This window comes from Berghia stephanieae, chromosome 9 (genome assembly GCF_034508935.2).
Source record: "Berghia stephanieae isolate SIO BIC M18660-M18661 chromosome 9, UCSD_Bste_1.3, whole genome shotgun sequence".
NCBI classification, from domain to species: Eukaryota; Metazoa; Mollusca; class Gastropoda; order Nudibranchia; family Aeolidiidae; genus Berghia; species Berghia stephanieae.
The window spans coordinates 40,846,649-40,862,386 of record NC_088368.1 but is presented as its reverse complement, the minus strand read 5'-3'; the positions used below and the strand labels follow the sequence as shown (position 1 = coordinate 40,862,386).

Below are 15,738 nucleotides of genomic sequence, written 5' to 3'. Positions count from 1 at the left end.
AGTAGGTGGGACCCCTTCCTCTTAAGGCACAGGAGTCAGAACCCACCGATGAGTGGTACACGCTCTGCTCCTCACCCACTCACCTCACACTCATTCTGTAGTGTGGTGTCCTCTGTATGTCCTTACTTTTCTTAATCTACCCCTATAGCTCATACTTGTTTCCTAGTGCTGTAACTTTAACACTTCTATACTCCCTCTTTGGTCGGCTGTGGCCCATGTCCTCTGCATGACTATCTGTGATTGATTGTAATCATGTATCCTTCTTAAAAAATTGGGATTTTTAGGGGAAAGGGCTGGTATCCCTTTGTTTAAGGCCCACAGAATCTCTCATCGACACAAATGACCCAGGACGTGACGATCCTCTGTTTATGAAATATGGCCCTTTAAGCAGAAAGAATAACTGAAATAGATACACTGCAAGCCAGGAAACAGTAGGTGGCGGGGAATGGGCGACCGTCAATCATGAAAGAGGACTGTGGAAAGACAAAATGAAGCTACTTGACTAAACCTATAAAAATTAATTATAGAGAACATGCATCTGCAGATCAACTCCTGATGTTATGCAGCTGACAAGGAATACAGGTTAGGGTGGGAAGACAGACCAGAGACTCCCCAGCATGCCATGACAAATCTATCTATCTATCTATCTATCTATCTATCTATCTACCTATCTATCTATCTATCTATCTACCTATCTATTTATTTATTTTTCCATGATCTATTGATGATCACAAATCTACAATGTGCTCGACTATTTCAGGAGCTTGATCAATGTTATTATTCTCACCTCTTACTCCTATTATTCCGTAGCCATCGTTAACGTATAGATAGAATGAAGATGACGTCACTCAGGTCTTTGTTATTGTTTTTTGCCATCCACGTTTATGAGTAATGCTCACTGAACTGTATTAACCAGACTATAAACGTTCATGGATACACACAGTTTTGCGTGTTGGTCCGTTATACTTCCGGATGGCAATGTTATGAGCTTCTTAGCCAAGCGTTAACAGCGTTGTCTTTGTCCGAAAAATTGTAATATTGCCTAACAGGCGGAATGTTCCGTCCTACAATGTTAAATGTTGTTGTTGACCAGGGACCCCTTGTAAAGCGCTTTGAGCACATTTAGTGGGTATTGCGCTATATAAAGCTCAATTTTAATTTTAATTTTTTTAATATTTAAAAAATATGGCCAGAAAATTCGTCCCCTTCAAAGATCTAGTAATTAAGATGAGTCATCTCGCCAAAGCTCTGAAATCTGGAGCTTCGTGGATGCCCCAGGTTTGAGAGTTTTTGACAAGTTGAAGGTCATTTTAACTCTCTCCTAAACAGCTATTTTTTAGAATTTTACCCAAAACTTCATATTCACCCAACACAAAAATTGATTTTTCAAACAGAATAGTAACGAGTATATTCTATATTTTATTCAGAAAAAATAGCTCTGCAACACAGTGTCGAGTTTTGATGGCTATAGAAATAACAAAAGGAAATCAGAATAAGTAAATTGTTGGCTGCATTGTAACGAATGTGACGATTTTCCTATGGGTGGTAAGGAGAGGGTTCATAGATCGATATTTGAAGGATGATTTTTCTGGTCAAAATGTTATATACATGTTGGCATTTTTTTTCATCGTACGCCAGTTTTACTATAGATAGTTCGAAGATGACGTCACTCAGGTCTTTGTTATTGTTTTTTTTTTTGCCATCCGCGTTAATGAGTAATGCTCACTAAACTGTATTAACCCGATATAAACGTTCGTGGATACACACAGTTTTGTGTGTTGGTCCGTTATATTTCCGGATGGCAATGTTTTGAGCTTCTTAGCCAAGCGCATACTATCTATATTATTATGGATCGATAGCTGATCAATACATCAACGATGATCAGTCCGTGATTGGGTCTCATCTCAACGATGCCAAGCGGTCAGTGACGTGTTGTTAGGATTGCGGGGTTGTTGTCCAGTCACACGTGTCGTGTCAATGTGGTCTAGTGGGATGACAAATCACCTGAAATATCGCCATTCATATAGGTAGTATGCAGATGACGTCACTCAGGCCTTTGTTATTGTTTTTGCCATCCGCGTTTGTGATTGTTCTCACAAAACTGTATTAACCAGACTATAAAAGTTCATGGTTACACAGAGTTTGTGTGTTGGTCCGGGTTTTATACTTCCGGATGGCAATGTTGTGAACTCCTTGGCCAAGCGCATTCTATCTATAGCGCAAAAAAAAAAAAAAAAAAATCCAATAAACGGTCTAAACTCTCTCCTTACCAGATATTTTTAGAATTTTACCCTACACTTCATACTCGCACACCACAAAAATATTTTTTTTCAAACGGATAAGCAACGAATATATGTGACCCAACGTCTCAAAACGGTATTAAGTCGGGATGAACCAGATACTAAAAAGTCAAATTAAAGCTGAACTGGTCAAAAATATGAATTATTGGAATTTAGCACTGTAAAATATGATATTCATTCTCCTCAATACGGCATATTATAAATCCAACACAAGTCTGATATTTCTGGCTACAGATTCAGTTTTCAGCATCTTAATCATCCCGACTTTATACCGTTTTGAGACGAAGGGTCACATATGTAATGGTCATGATCTCTATTATAATTCCATGTGCTCGAGGTCATCGGTCACATTGCAAAGTGTGCTCAAAGTGATCCAAATATGTAACGTCACGATTGGTCATTTTGCGCAGCATGACTCGTGGGTATGTTTACATCTTTCATAAACAAAGCAGCGTGTTTACATTTATTGAGTTATGTCCAATCGTTGTACAGCAACAAATCTTGTGATCGAATTGAGTTTTTGTTTTTAAATATGCGTGTTGGCCTATGTATGTGTGTGTGTTTGTGTGCGTGTGTTTGTGTGTTTGTATGTGTGTGTGTTTGTGTGTGTATGTGTGTGTGTGTTATTGTGCGTTTGACTTAATGGTAAAGCGCTGCAGAGCACTTTTAAGTGGATGCTAAGGCACTATAGAAACATATTGTTATTATTATTATTATTATTATTATTATTATTATTATTATTATTATTATTATAATTATTATTATTATTATTATTTTTAGTATTAATTATTATTACTATTATTATTATTATTATCATCATTATTATTATTGTCATTGTTATTGTTATTCTTCTTCTTCTTTTTTCTTCTTCTTCTTCTTCTTCTTCTTCTTCTTCTTCTTCTTCTTATTATTATTAATATTATTATTATTATTATTATTATTATTATTATTATTATTATTATTATTATTATTTATTATTATTATTATTATTTATTATTATTATTATTTGTTATTATGTAATATTGTTATTGTTATATTATTATTATTATTATTATTATTATTATTATTATTTTATTATATTATTATATTATTATTTATTTTTATATATTTATTATTTATTTTTTTATTTATTATTATTTATTATTTATATCTTATTAATATTTATTTTATTATATTAATTATTTTATATATTATTATTTATATTTTATTTATTATTAATTATTTATATTATTTATTTTATTTTTATTTTTATTATTTATTAATATTTATTTATTTTTATTTAATTATTATTTATTATTTTATTTATTATTATTATTTTATTATTATTATTTATTATTATATTATTTATTTAATTTTTTATTATTTTTATTTATAATAATATATTATTATAATTTATTTTATTATATATATTTATATTATTTTTTTTTTTATATTTATTTTTTTTATATATTATTTATTTTTATTATATTTATTATTTTATTTTTATTTATATTTATATAAATTATTTATTTATATTATATTATTTATAATTTATTTATTTATTATATAATTATTATTTTTTTTAATTATATAATTTTATATATTTTTTTTATTATTTTAAATTTTATTTTTATTTTTATTTTTATTTATTTATTTTTATTTTTTATTTTATTTTATATTTATTTTTATATAATTTATATATTATTATTTTTTTTATATTTTATAAATATTTTTTTTTATTTTATATTTTATTATTATTTATATTATATTTTTTTATTATTATTATTATATTTTTTTTATATTTTTATATTTTTTATTATATTTATTTAATTTTTTTATTAATATTTTATTTTTTATTAATATATTATTATTTATAATTTATTAATATATATTTTATTTTTTATATTTTTTTTTTATATTAAATTATTATATAATTTATATATATTAATTATTTTTTATTTATTTTTTTATATTATTATATTTTATATTTTTATTTATATTAATTTTTATTTATTATTATTTATTTATTATATATTTTATTTATTAATATATATTTTTTTTTATTTTTATTTATTATTTTATATTTTTTATTTTTTTATTATAAATATTATATTTATTTATTTTTAATTTTTTTATTTATATTATTTTTTTTTTTTTTTTTTATTTTATTTTATTAATATATTTTTTATTATTATTAATTTTTATTTTATATTATTTATTTTATTATTTTATAATTTTTTTTTTTTATATTTTTTTATTTTATTTTAATAATTAATTATATTTTTTATTTTTATTTATTATATTATTTTTTTTATTTTTATTATTATTTTTATATATTTATAATTTTTATTATATTTAATTTTTATTTTTATTTTTATTTTATATTTATTTTTTTATTTTTATTTATTTTATTTTATATTATTTTTATATTATATTTTTTTATTTATTTTTTATTATTTTTTTTTATATATTTTTATTTTTTTATTATTATTTTATTTATTTTTTATTATATTTTATATTATATATTATTTTTTTTATTTTATATATTATTTTATTTTTTTTATTTATTTATATTTATTATATTATTATTTTATTTATTTTAATATTATTTTTTTAATATTATAATTTTATTTTATTTTTTTAATTTTATTTTTTATTTTATATTTTATATTTTTTTTATTTTTATTTTTTTATTTATTAATTTTTTTATATTATTTTTTTTTATTATTATCATTATTATCATTATTATCATTATTATTATATATTATTATTATCATTATTATCATTATTATCATTATTATCATTATTATTATTATTATTATTATTATTATTATTATTATTATTATTATTATTATTATTATTATCATTATTATCATTATTATCATTATTATTATTATTATTATTATTATTATTATTATTATTATTATTATTATTATTATTATTATTATTATTATTATTATCATTATTATCATTATTATTATTATTATTATTATTATCATTATTATCATTATTATCATTATTTTTATTATTATTATTATTATTATTATTATTATATTATCATTATTATCATTATTATCATTATTATTATTATTATTATCATTATTATTATTATTATTATTATAGATCGATACCACTGCTCATCCTTACTCTAGATAGATGCTAAAAACTCATTAATTAATGAAATATAAACATAATGGCATAATTATATTTTTACTTTTTAATTTCTTGTTTTATTTTTCTATTTTATTGTATACAGACAAACATCACGTGGCCACTGACTGACGAGCTGTGAGGGGGTAACCATGTAGCCTGTGGTTACCATGGCAACGCCTCAATCCACAACATCAACAAACCCGCCATCACTCTGGACACATCGACGACAGAATCACGAAATTAACGTTCACCACCAGCCGCTTTATCGGCGTCATTACTACTATGTCAACGCCTTGCATCTCGTCCTGGTGCTTTTTGTCTGGATCATGGAACCCGTTGAGGCGTTCAATAATTATTCTGGTAAGTAAGTGGCTTTGGTCGTGGCCATCGTTAACTTATAGATAGAATGAAGATGACGTCACTTGGTTTTTGTTATTGTTTTTTTGCCATCCGCGTTTATGAGTATTGCGCACTGAACTGTATTAACCAGACTATAAACGATCATGGATACACACAGTTTTATGTGTTGGCCAGTTATACTTCCGGTTGGCAATGTTGTGAACTTATTAGCCAAGTGCATACTATCTATAGCCTGACACTGACCAAAAAATGACGTCAAAATGCCAGACTTTGGCCACAAAAGAAAACAAATCGTGAGTTGTATTCAATAGTTCAACCAATGAAATAACTTGTTTCCATGAGCTTTACTAACGACAACTCACCAGGCGGTGCAAAAACCAAATAATGACGTCAAACTGCCAGTCCTTTTGGATTTCAGTGTCAGGCTATTACTTAACGATGGCTACGATTTGGAGTCTTTAACTCACTCAACCCTAACACCGACTATATCCGTAGTTTACCCGGGTTACTTTTACCCCATGCTTATTTATTACATTTTCCGAGATGAATTATAGGCGTACTATCAAAGCTAATGTTTTTAGATTTTTTTACGCTAATGGTAGTTGAATAAAACTATCTATCCATATGCTCATTTTAATACATATTTTTTCCCATTTTGAAAAGTAGCAAAAATCTCTATGGATTGAGTGAGTTAAGTGCGGCTATGTGGTCTAGTGGTTTGACTCCCTTTCGGATCGGAAGGTCCTGGGTTCGAGCCTCGCTCGGCGCATAGTTGAGTCCTTGGATAAGACTCTTTACTCACATTCTCTCACCATACTCAGGTGTAAAATGAGAAGCTGGTTCTATTGATCAAGCGGTAGAACAGTTGCTATTTTACTTAGACACATACCATCGATAGTCAAACCTGTTAAGTTTGCCATATTTACCAATCACTGTCATTGTTTACATTACGACGGCTGTCCGAGAGGCGTGGTTATCTAACATGATAACATCAGTCAGCCGAATTACCGTACCAACACCCAAAACTATATGTGACCTTGAACTTTTAAAGTCTGAAATATGCAGTTTTGTGGGAACATCTGATAAACATTATTATTATTATTATTATTATTATTATTATTATTATTATTATTATTATTATTATTATTATTATTATTATTATTATTATTATTATTATTATTATTATTATTATATTATTATTATTATTATTATTATTATTATTATTATTATTATTATTATATTATTATTATTTCATATAGCGCCAGTATCCTCAAATAGTGCTCAGAGGTGTTTTACAATAGTTTTTTTTTGGTATCACACATGTTCATTGATTCGACAACAAAATCACAACAACAGTCACACGCATATTATCTTATTCGAAGTTCACACAGAATCACGAAAAGCAAAATGAAAAAAAAAGATTTGTTTTTTAAATGCCGTTTGAAGACTGGTAGACTTTCACTTTGTCGGGTTTTAGGGGGTAAAGAATAGGTTTCAATAGTCGTAACGTCACTTCCTTCCTAATGACGCATGGTAACTTAGTAACACTGGCTCTAAACTATCGGAACAATGGCGGACGCCCGTATGAAATATTTCTCCGGCGAGCATAAAAGCGTATCCAGAGGGAAACAAACATAAATTTGATCATGTTTTGACTTTTACACATTCTGATCACAAGACATATGAAAAGTTCTAACCAGCTTGAAGAATAAAAAGTAATGATTTTCTTTGTTTAGAACCAAGATGGCCGCCGTTGCCGGGCGGCGTGACATCAGACTACTGAATCCCATTCCATACGAATGGAACCAAAAATGCAAAACCACGCTCAGCAAACTTTCTTCTTGGAATGTTTTTCTCCAATAGCGGAGAACTGGCGGATCCCAGAGATCGAGTTGGCCTATAGATAGTTCGAAGATGACGTCACTCAGGTCTTTGTTATTTTTTATGCCATCCGCGTTTATGAGTAATGCTCACTGAACTGTATTAACCCGACTATAAACGTTCATGGATACACACAATTTTGTGTGTTGGTCCGTTATAGTTCCGGATGGCAATGTTATGAGCTTCTTAGCCAAGCGCATACGATCTATATATTGGTCTATATAAACATGGCTGGCTAAAAACAATAACAGACACCTGAGTGACGTCAACTTTGTTTTATCTATAGATTATATGCGCTTGACCAAGAAACTCACAACATTGCCATCCGGAACTATAACGGACCAACACCCGAAACTGTCTGTAAACTTGAACGTTTATTATAGTGTGGTTAATACGTCTTGTCCTACATGTTCAGTGTTGCTGTTGACTTGGGACTCCTTGTAAAGCGCTTTGAGCACGTTTGGTGGACATTGCGCTACATGTAAAATCTCAAGTTTATTCATATCATTACGTCTTTTCGTGTTTTCTTTTCAGAGCGATCCCTGACGTGCAAGGACCTAGCGTGTGCCAATAACAATGTGTGCTACACAATGACTGAGAACGGCACTCAAGAGGGGCATGCCTATTGTCAATGTCAAGGCCAGTGGGCGGGGTTAAGATGCCAATCGAAACTCTACGCCACAAGATCAGCGACTTCAACAACTTCCGTTACTTTGCGTATACGCGGAATGACGTCATCAAAACCAGCAAAAACTGTGTCGACGGCTAGGCTCTACGTCACAGATTTCAGTGTATCCTTTTGGAAATTAAACGGATCTTCAGTCGGGTGCAATATTTTACGTCTCAAGACCCTTTTTCCTAGGGTGACCATAAAAGGACTGGACAATGGTCAAGAGTATATGGTCTGCGTGGCCAATGGAGCTACTGACCTTTGTCGGCTTAAATCATCCAATTCTACAAGAGTATCAAAGAGGTCAAACTGTCTTCGGGTCACCACAGACATCTCAGAAGAGGAACCATTCAATATTTTCCGTTTCGTTATCGCCCCAATCATCATCGTCATCTGCATCGCCATCATCTTCACAATACTCATCATCAAGCGAAAATCCATGTTCGTTCAATTCATTCTCTACTTCTTTTGCTGCAGAAAATGTTATTATTGTAGACAGAGGTCCATCCGAAAGAAGCAACATCTGATCAGAAAACAACGAAACACGAGTGGGAATTTCCTTCTTCCTCAAGATCCAGATCATCCATTCGACGATTCCATGAGTTTCGGCGCCAGGAGTTTTCTCAGCAACTCGGCACTTTCCGCAGCCGGTAATCGATCCAGCGTCATCTCGGATTCCTTCAGAAGTGGATTTACCCCCGACAGCGACGACAAATTTCCCTCTTTCTTAGAAGAAAATCCGAATCCTCTTTTCAACCCGAATGTTGTTTCAAATAATTTTGAATTTCAGCCGGATTCAGAATCGAATACTCGTCACCTGTCGATTCCGAATTCAAATGTCGCATATGTATCCGTCACCATGGGTACCGGTCCCGATTATAATACTTTGCCGCTCAGGCAAAATTCATCTCCGAGTACTTTTCACACATCGAGCGATTACAATACTTTACCATATTTCCTTGCCCCTGAAGACCGATCGGTTCAACTTGACACACCAAGAGAATTAAACTCTACAAATAACCCACGTTACGATGGATTACACGGAGGCTGCAATGAATATACACAGTTAACGCCCGAACGTGTAAACGCTAATATGATATCTTCAGAATCGAACCCCGTTCACTTTAGCAATTCCGTTTTTACAAATCATTTCCCACCCATCCAATCCTATCAAACGCACGTCCACTCGCCGACGTCATCACTACCTCCACAATTCCACAACAATCAACAACAAAAACCCCACAATTTCCAAACACTTCCCAACGGGAAACCCCGATTATTCCGAAGACACTATTCAACTCCATCCCCTCAGGATAATAAATCCCCTCCAGGTGCAATATGTGTCTTCCCACAGGGCGACGAATGGACCAGACACCTCCAACGAATGTATAACTACAACACGCCTACACATTCAACACATCTGCCCGAATCAAACACATTTATTAATAGTAACTCGGACACACGACACAGCCAAAGAGTAAAACAACGCCCTATTATAAAACGACGGCCTTTAAGCTACGATTTTGATTATCACAGACGTTATTACAACGATATAGACAACAACTCTATAAATAACTTTCTAGACGTCAATAACCCGGCTACCTCGTCACAAGAGGCATATGCAGTGGCGACGCTGCCTCGTCGTATTGCTAAACATCCAAATTCCATAAACAAAACCTCCTCCCCATACCACTATAACCAAAACCATCCTCAACACCATCGGTTCACTCGTTCAAACTCCACCCACGACTCCTTCTATTCCACGAAATCTTTGCCTCGAGACCACGATTCATTACCCCATCATCTGAACTTATTCTCTACCACCACAGCCCTCACGCCAAGCAGACTTCAAAACGGCGACGCATTTTCAAACTCCAAGGAAGACGCCCAAAGTATGTCCAGTAGCTACACGGAAAGCAGTATTTCAAAAGACTCCAACAATTCAAACGAGGGCCCGCCTTTCCGGAAGAAGAGGGTCAAGAGTTTGATTGGCCAATTCGAGAGAATTCCTCAATTCTTACGCCAAAACTCACGAAGGAATTCGACAATTTTTTGTGATGAAGAATTTTTCCGAGATCTCGCGTCGCCTTTCGCGGTGGAAAGGAGGACACGACGAAATTCAAACTCGAAGAAAAAGAACAGACCTTTGAGTCAACCACCAATGTTTGATTTCACCGGAAATACGTCAGAACAAATTATAAGATCAAACGGCCTTGACCCAATATTCCAAGGTCATCCATCACAACACGTGCTTCCGCCTCTCAAGACGGAAGACGAAGACGAAAATGTGTTAAAGGCGAATGACAATGGGGATGGTTCACAAACAAATGTCGACAAAGCGTCAACGTCGCATTCGTCAGGTGACCTCAAGAGAGACAACTACGTGATATCATCTTTTGAGGACGACTCAACCAATTTGGTTACGCCTTTCATCACGAAGAAGAGTTCCTCTGACGAGAGTCTTCACAAGTCCAATGCCATGTTACCCGTGGCTGAAGGTTGCCTTTGATGTTTTACACAGAAATGACAAAGTAGTTCTTGTTCGAGGTTGTGTCATTATTGCGTGTTCAAGGATTTGAGTTTTCAAGGACATATGTGACCATTCGTCTCAAAACGGTATTATGTCGGAACGAACCAGATGCTTAAAAGCCGAATTTAATGTTAAAACTGGTCAAAAATAAAAATTGTTGGCATTAGAACTCTAAATTATGGTATCCATTCTCCTCAATAAAACATACAAACTCAACACAAATCTGATATGTCTGGCTATAAATTCAATTTTCAACATCTTAACCATCCCGACGTAATACCGTTTTGAGGCGAAGGGTCACATATACAGTGAAACCCGTTTATAACAAATCAGGATTTAACAGTGGTCCAGTTATTGCAGTTTATTTTTTCAAATTCCCCATTTTTCACATTTTTGCCTTTATTCAATATTACCGGATATAACAAGACTTTTAAGAGCCTACTAGGTTATAACAGGGGCGCGAAAACTTAATGTCTCCAAATATATAAATATTAGATCACATTGGCGTCATGTAAGCCTACAGCTAAAGGAAACAGTGAGTTAGGCTATTGGTGGTTCGTCATCATATATACTCACGAACAACGGTTAACTTGAAAGTGTGTGTGCTTGTTTGTGTGTGTCTGTGTGTGTGTTTTTGCGTGTATGTGTGTGTGCGAGAGACAGACACACACACACACACACATAGAGAGAGAGAGAGAAAGGACAAAGTGTGCGTGTGTGTGTGTGTGTGTGTGTGTGTGTGTGAGAGAGAGAGAGAGAGAGAGAGAGAGAGAGACTACACATTATGATAAAGAATTATGACTAAGGCTATTCGGGTTCTTTCCCTTGAAAATCAGCAATAAGTGGACTCGGATATAACGAGAGATTTTAGGCTGGTCCCACCATCACTGTATAACCGAGGTTCCTTAGTAGATCACAACCACAGTTATTATTACAGAAAACTTGGTAGTAGAAGATTTATGATCTTGGTTTTTTTTTTTTTTAATTGAGCTTTTATATAGCTCAATATGCACTAAATGTGCTCAATGCGCTTTTCAAGGGTCCCTGAACAACAGCAATACGTAACATGTAGAACGAAACGTGACGCCTGCTAAGCGATATTACAATTTTTTTTCCGGACGAGGCTCGAACCCAGGACCTTCCGATCCGAAAGCGAGTGTCATACCACTAGACCACATAACAGGCGGCATGTCCCGTCCTACATGTTAAATGTTGCTGTTGACCAGGGACCCCTTGTAAAGCGCTTTGAACACATTTAGTGGATATTGCGCTATATAAAAGCTCAATTAAAAAAAAAAATAACTTTTTGTTGTAATATTAGTTTTAAAAATAGCATCTTACATGTCACTGTCATTGCCTTAACGTTGAACACAATCATAATAATTAGCTTGCTGCCTTGATGACCTGAATGTATCTTGGGCGACGTGCACATATATTCAGGTCTGACATCCGGACCCAATTATGGGCCTACTTTAACATTGTATTATGTAATGGATAATATTTTGCGTCATTTTTTGATATTTCCATTATAACAATGAGGCCATAAGGGATTGGATTATCAGACCTTTAAATAAGTGCACGTTGATCTTGGGGCATTTTTATAGGGCAATACCCAGTAAACGTGATAAAAGAGCCTTACAAGAGAGTTCTTAGTCAACCGCAATACTCGACATGTAGGACGAGACATGACGACTGTTAGGCGATAATATTATAAATTTCTGCGGCTATGTTGTCTATTGGTATGACACTCGCTTTCGGATCGGAAGATCCTGGGTTCGAGCCTCGCGCTCGGCGCATAGTTAAGTCCTTGGAAAAGGCTCTTTACTTACATTCTCTCACCATGCTCTGATGTAAAATGAATACCCGGCCGTTAACAGCGTTGTCTTTGTCCGAAAAATTGTAATATCGCCTAACAGGCGGATGTCCCGTCCTACATGACTACATGTTAAATGTTGCTGTTGACCAGGGACCCCTTGTAAGGCGCTTTGAGCACATTTATTGGATATTGCGCTATATAAAGCTCATTAAAAAAAATTCCCGACATCTTACAACGCCACTAACCACACCTGAGTATAGTGAGGTTATGAAATTAAAGAGTTGTTTTTTGTTTGTTTTTTTTTCCCAAGGACTCAAAATTGCGTCGCTCACAACGGGACTCAAACTCCGAATCTGAACTGAAATGAATACAAACGGATATAACAGCTTCATAAAAAGAACGAAATACTAAACACGGAACGTTTCGGGCTCAAAACCCTTCTTCAGCCAACAACAAATAATAAAGACATAAACACATTGCTAAATTCCAGATGGACTCTGTCAAACCCGGGTGCAGTCGAGATTGTTTTCTGACCTCCCCCTCCCCCCCCCTCCCCCCCCCCCCCTGTCCACCCAGCAGAAGATTGGGGTAGCTGGGTTTGATAGGTATGAACGAAATCACTTTGCGATAGTCTAGCATCCAATCCAAAGGATATCAAGCAATTGCTATTGTCCTGTTCACAATATAGAAACCGGGATAAACTCCGGCTCCATGGGCCTATGGCTCTGAATGATTATACACAGCAGTATCTGTTAAACTTTGAAGCAAAAAAAAAAAAAAAAAAAAATGATATTATAGTTTATATATTTTATAAGCACAAAACTTCTCATTATTGTTAATGAAGTGAAGCACAGAATTACTGGAATGTATGTGAATGAAGTTAACTCACTCAGTCCTAGAGATTTTTGCTATTTTTCAAAATTGGAAAAAATGTATTAAAAATGAGCTTGTACATAGATAGTTTTATTCAACTATCATTAACATGTATATATTAAAAACATTAGCTTTGATACTATGCCTTATAATTTGTCTCAGAAAAATGGAATAAATAGGCATGGTGTAAAAGTAACCCGGGTATACTACGGATATAGCCGGTGTTAGGGTTGAGTGAGTTAAATGTGTCGATGATCCGAGGTGAGCGGGCTGGTGTGAGATTGTAGTGTTAAATTGTGCATGACTTATCTCTGTTGTTTCAGCCTTTGAGAATCCGGTGTCAAGGGCTTTAAAAGAACTATTATTATTATTATTATTATTATTATTATTATTATTATTATTATTATTATTATTATTGCTATTATTATTATTATTATTATTATTATTATTATATTATTATTATTATTATTATTATTATTATTATTATTATTATTATTATTATTATTATTATTGTCATTATCATTATTATTATCATTATCATCTTCATCATCAATCGTCATCATCATCACCATCATCATCACCACCACCACCATCACCATCATCGCCATCATCATCATCGCCATCATCATCATCATCATCACCACCACCACCACCACCACCACCACTACCACCATCACCATCATCACCACCACCAACACAATCATCATCACCACCACCACCTTCACCACCATCACCATCATCATCACCACCACCACCACCATAATCATCATCATCATCAACATCATCATCATCAACATCATCATCATCATCATCATCATCATCATCATCATCATCATCATCATCATCATCTTGCATAGTTTGTCTACTTAAATCCCAGTTCTCTATAACTTCAAAGACAATGATAATGCATCAAATTATATTTATAATTATACATTTTTTTGATGAAGATGACTGGGTGATTGTTTTATCACTAGAAATCAACGTACATCATTTCTTCTGGGTGGGGTTCCCTACCTCCACAGCGGGCATACCGTGTCTTCTATCCCCCCTTATATCTGTTTTCCAACATGCTTTCTGTCTTTGTCTTGGAATGAGATTACTTGGTTTTGTCCTGGCCCTGGCCGGATACCCTGGCTGGGAGGCAAACAGTCAAATGTATAGTTTGTTTTGGGAGAGGATATTTTTTTCCTTGTAAATCATCTCTGTTATGTACAGTATTATTTATGATTTGTAAAACATTTGAGTGTATTCCTCTCAGTAGGGACCTGTGCTTGTGTCTGGATGAGACTTTTAGGTGATCTCAAACTAAGTACACTGATAGTGTGCTCTTGGAATCTACATCTGTTACCTATTTGAACCAATTCTCCTTTGTCTGCCTTATTCTTGGATGCTTTCATTGTAATTCTAAAACTTTTTACTATCCCATTTTCTTCCTTTTTACTGGCGATATGACCTTAATGTGTTGCAAACGCCGTATAACCCTTAAAAACATAAAAACATAAACAGCATTTCCTTTTCAACGTATAGGGGAGTGCAAAAGTAGGCGTAGATAGTATGCGCTTGTCTAAGAAGCTCACAACATCGCCATCCAGAATTACAAAGGACCAACAGACAAAACTCTGTGTAACCTTGAACGTTTATAGTCTGGCTAATACAGTTTAATGAGAATACAATTCAATAGTCTGATGTCACGTCGCTCAGCAACGGTTCTAAACAAAGAAAATCTGTACTTTTGATTCTTCATGCTGGCTAGACCGTTTTCACGTGTCATTTGATCAGAATGTATAAAAATCAAAAGATGATCATATTTATAATGTTTTTCTCCTCTGGATACACTTTTATGCTCGTTTTTCATAGTATTTCATATGGGCATCCGCCATTGTTCCGGTAGTTTAGAGCCAGTTGCTAAGTTACTATGTGTCATTACGAGGGAAGTGACGTCATGACTGTTGAAGCTTTTTCCCGTAAACGTGGATGGCAAAAAACAAAAACAAAGACACGATTGACGTCAACTTCGTTTTATCTATAGCTACTTTTACACCCCCACCCTCCCTGTATAGGGAATGAGATTAGCGGAAGAGTAGCGTCCCTTGATTGGAAGTCACGAGCGGAAATGGTATTAGAGAGAGAACGTCGTGTTGGTTGTGCGGCATGAGACATTTCTTCGAAAGCGAGG

The 15,738-nt window shown here is 33.5% G+C and overlaps 1 protein-coding gene across 1 annotated transcript in view; it reads left to right on the top strand.

The window, feature by feature from the left end:
- Positions 1-13,476, top strand: part of LOC144980251 (uncharacterized) — a 64,583-nt gene extending 51,107 nt beyond the window's left edge. The window contains exons 2-3 of the mRNA XM_078927873.1: positions 5,536-5,792; positions 8,208-13,476. Coding sequence (XP_078783999.1) covers positions 5,600-5,792; positions 8,208-10,852 — 2,838 coding nt within the window. The 5' untranslated portion in view covers positions 5,536-5,599 and the 3' untranslated portion in view covers positions 10,853-13,476. The remainder of the gene's footprint in view (positions 1-5,535; positions 5,793-8,207) is intronic.
- The last annotated feature ends 2,262 nt before the right edge of the window (positions 13,477-15,738 follow it).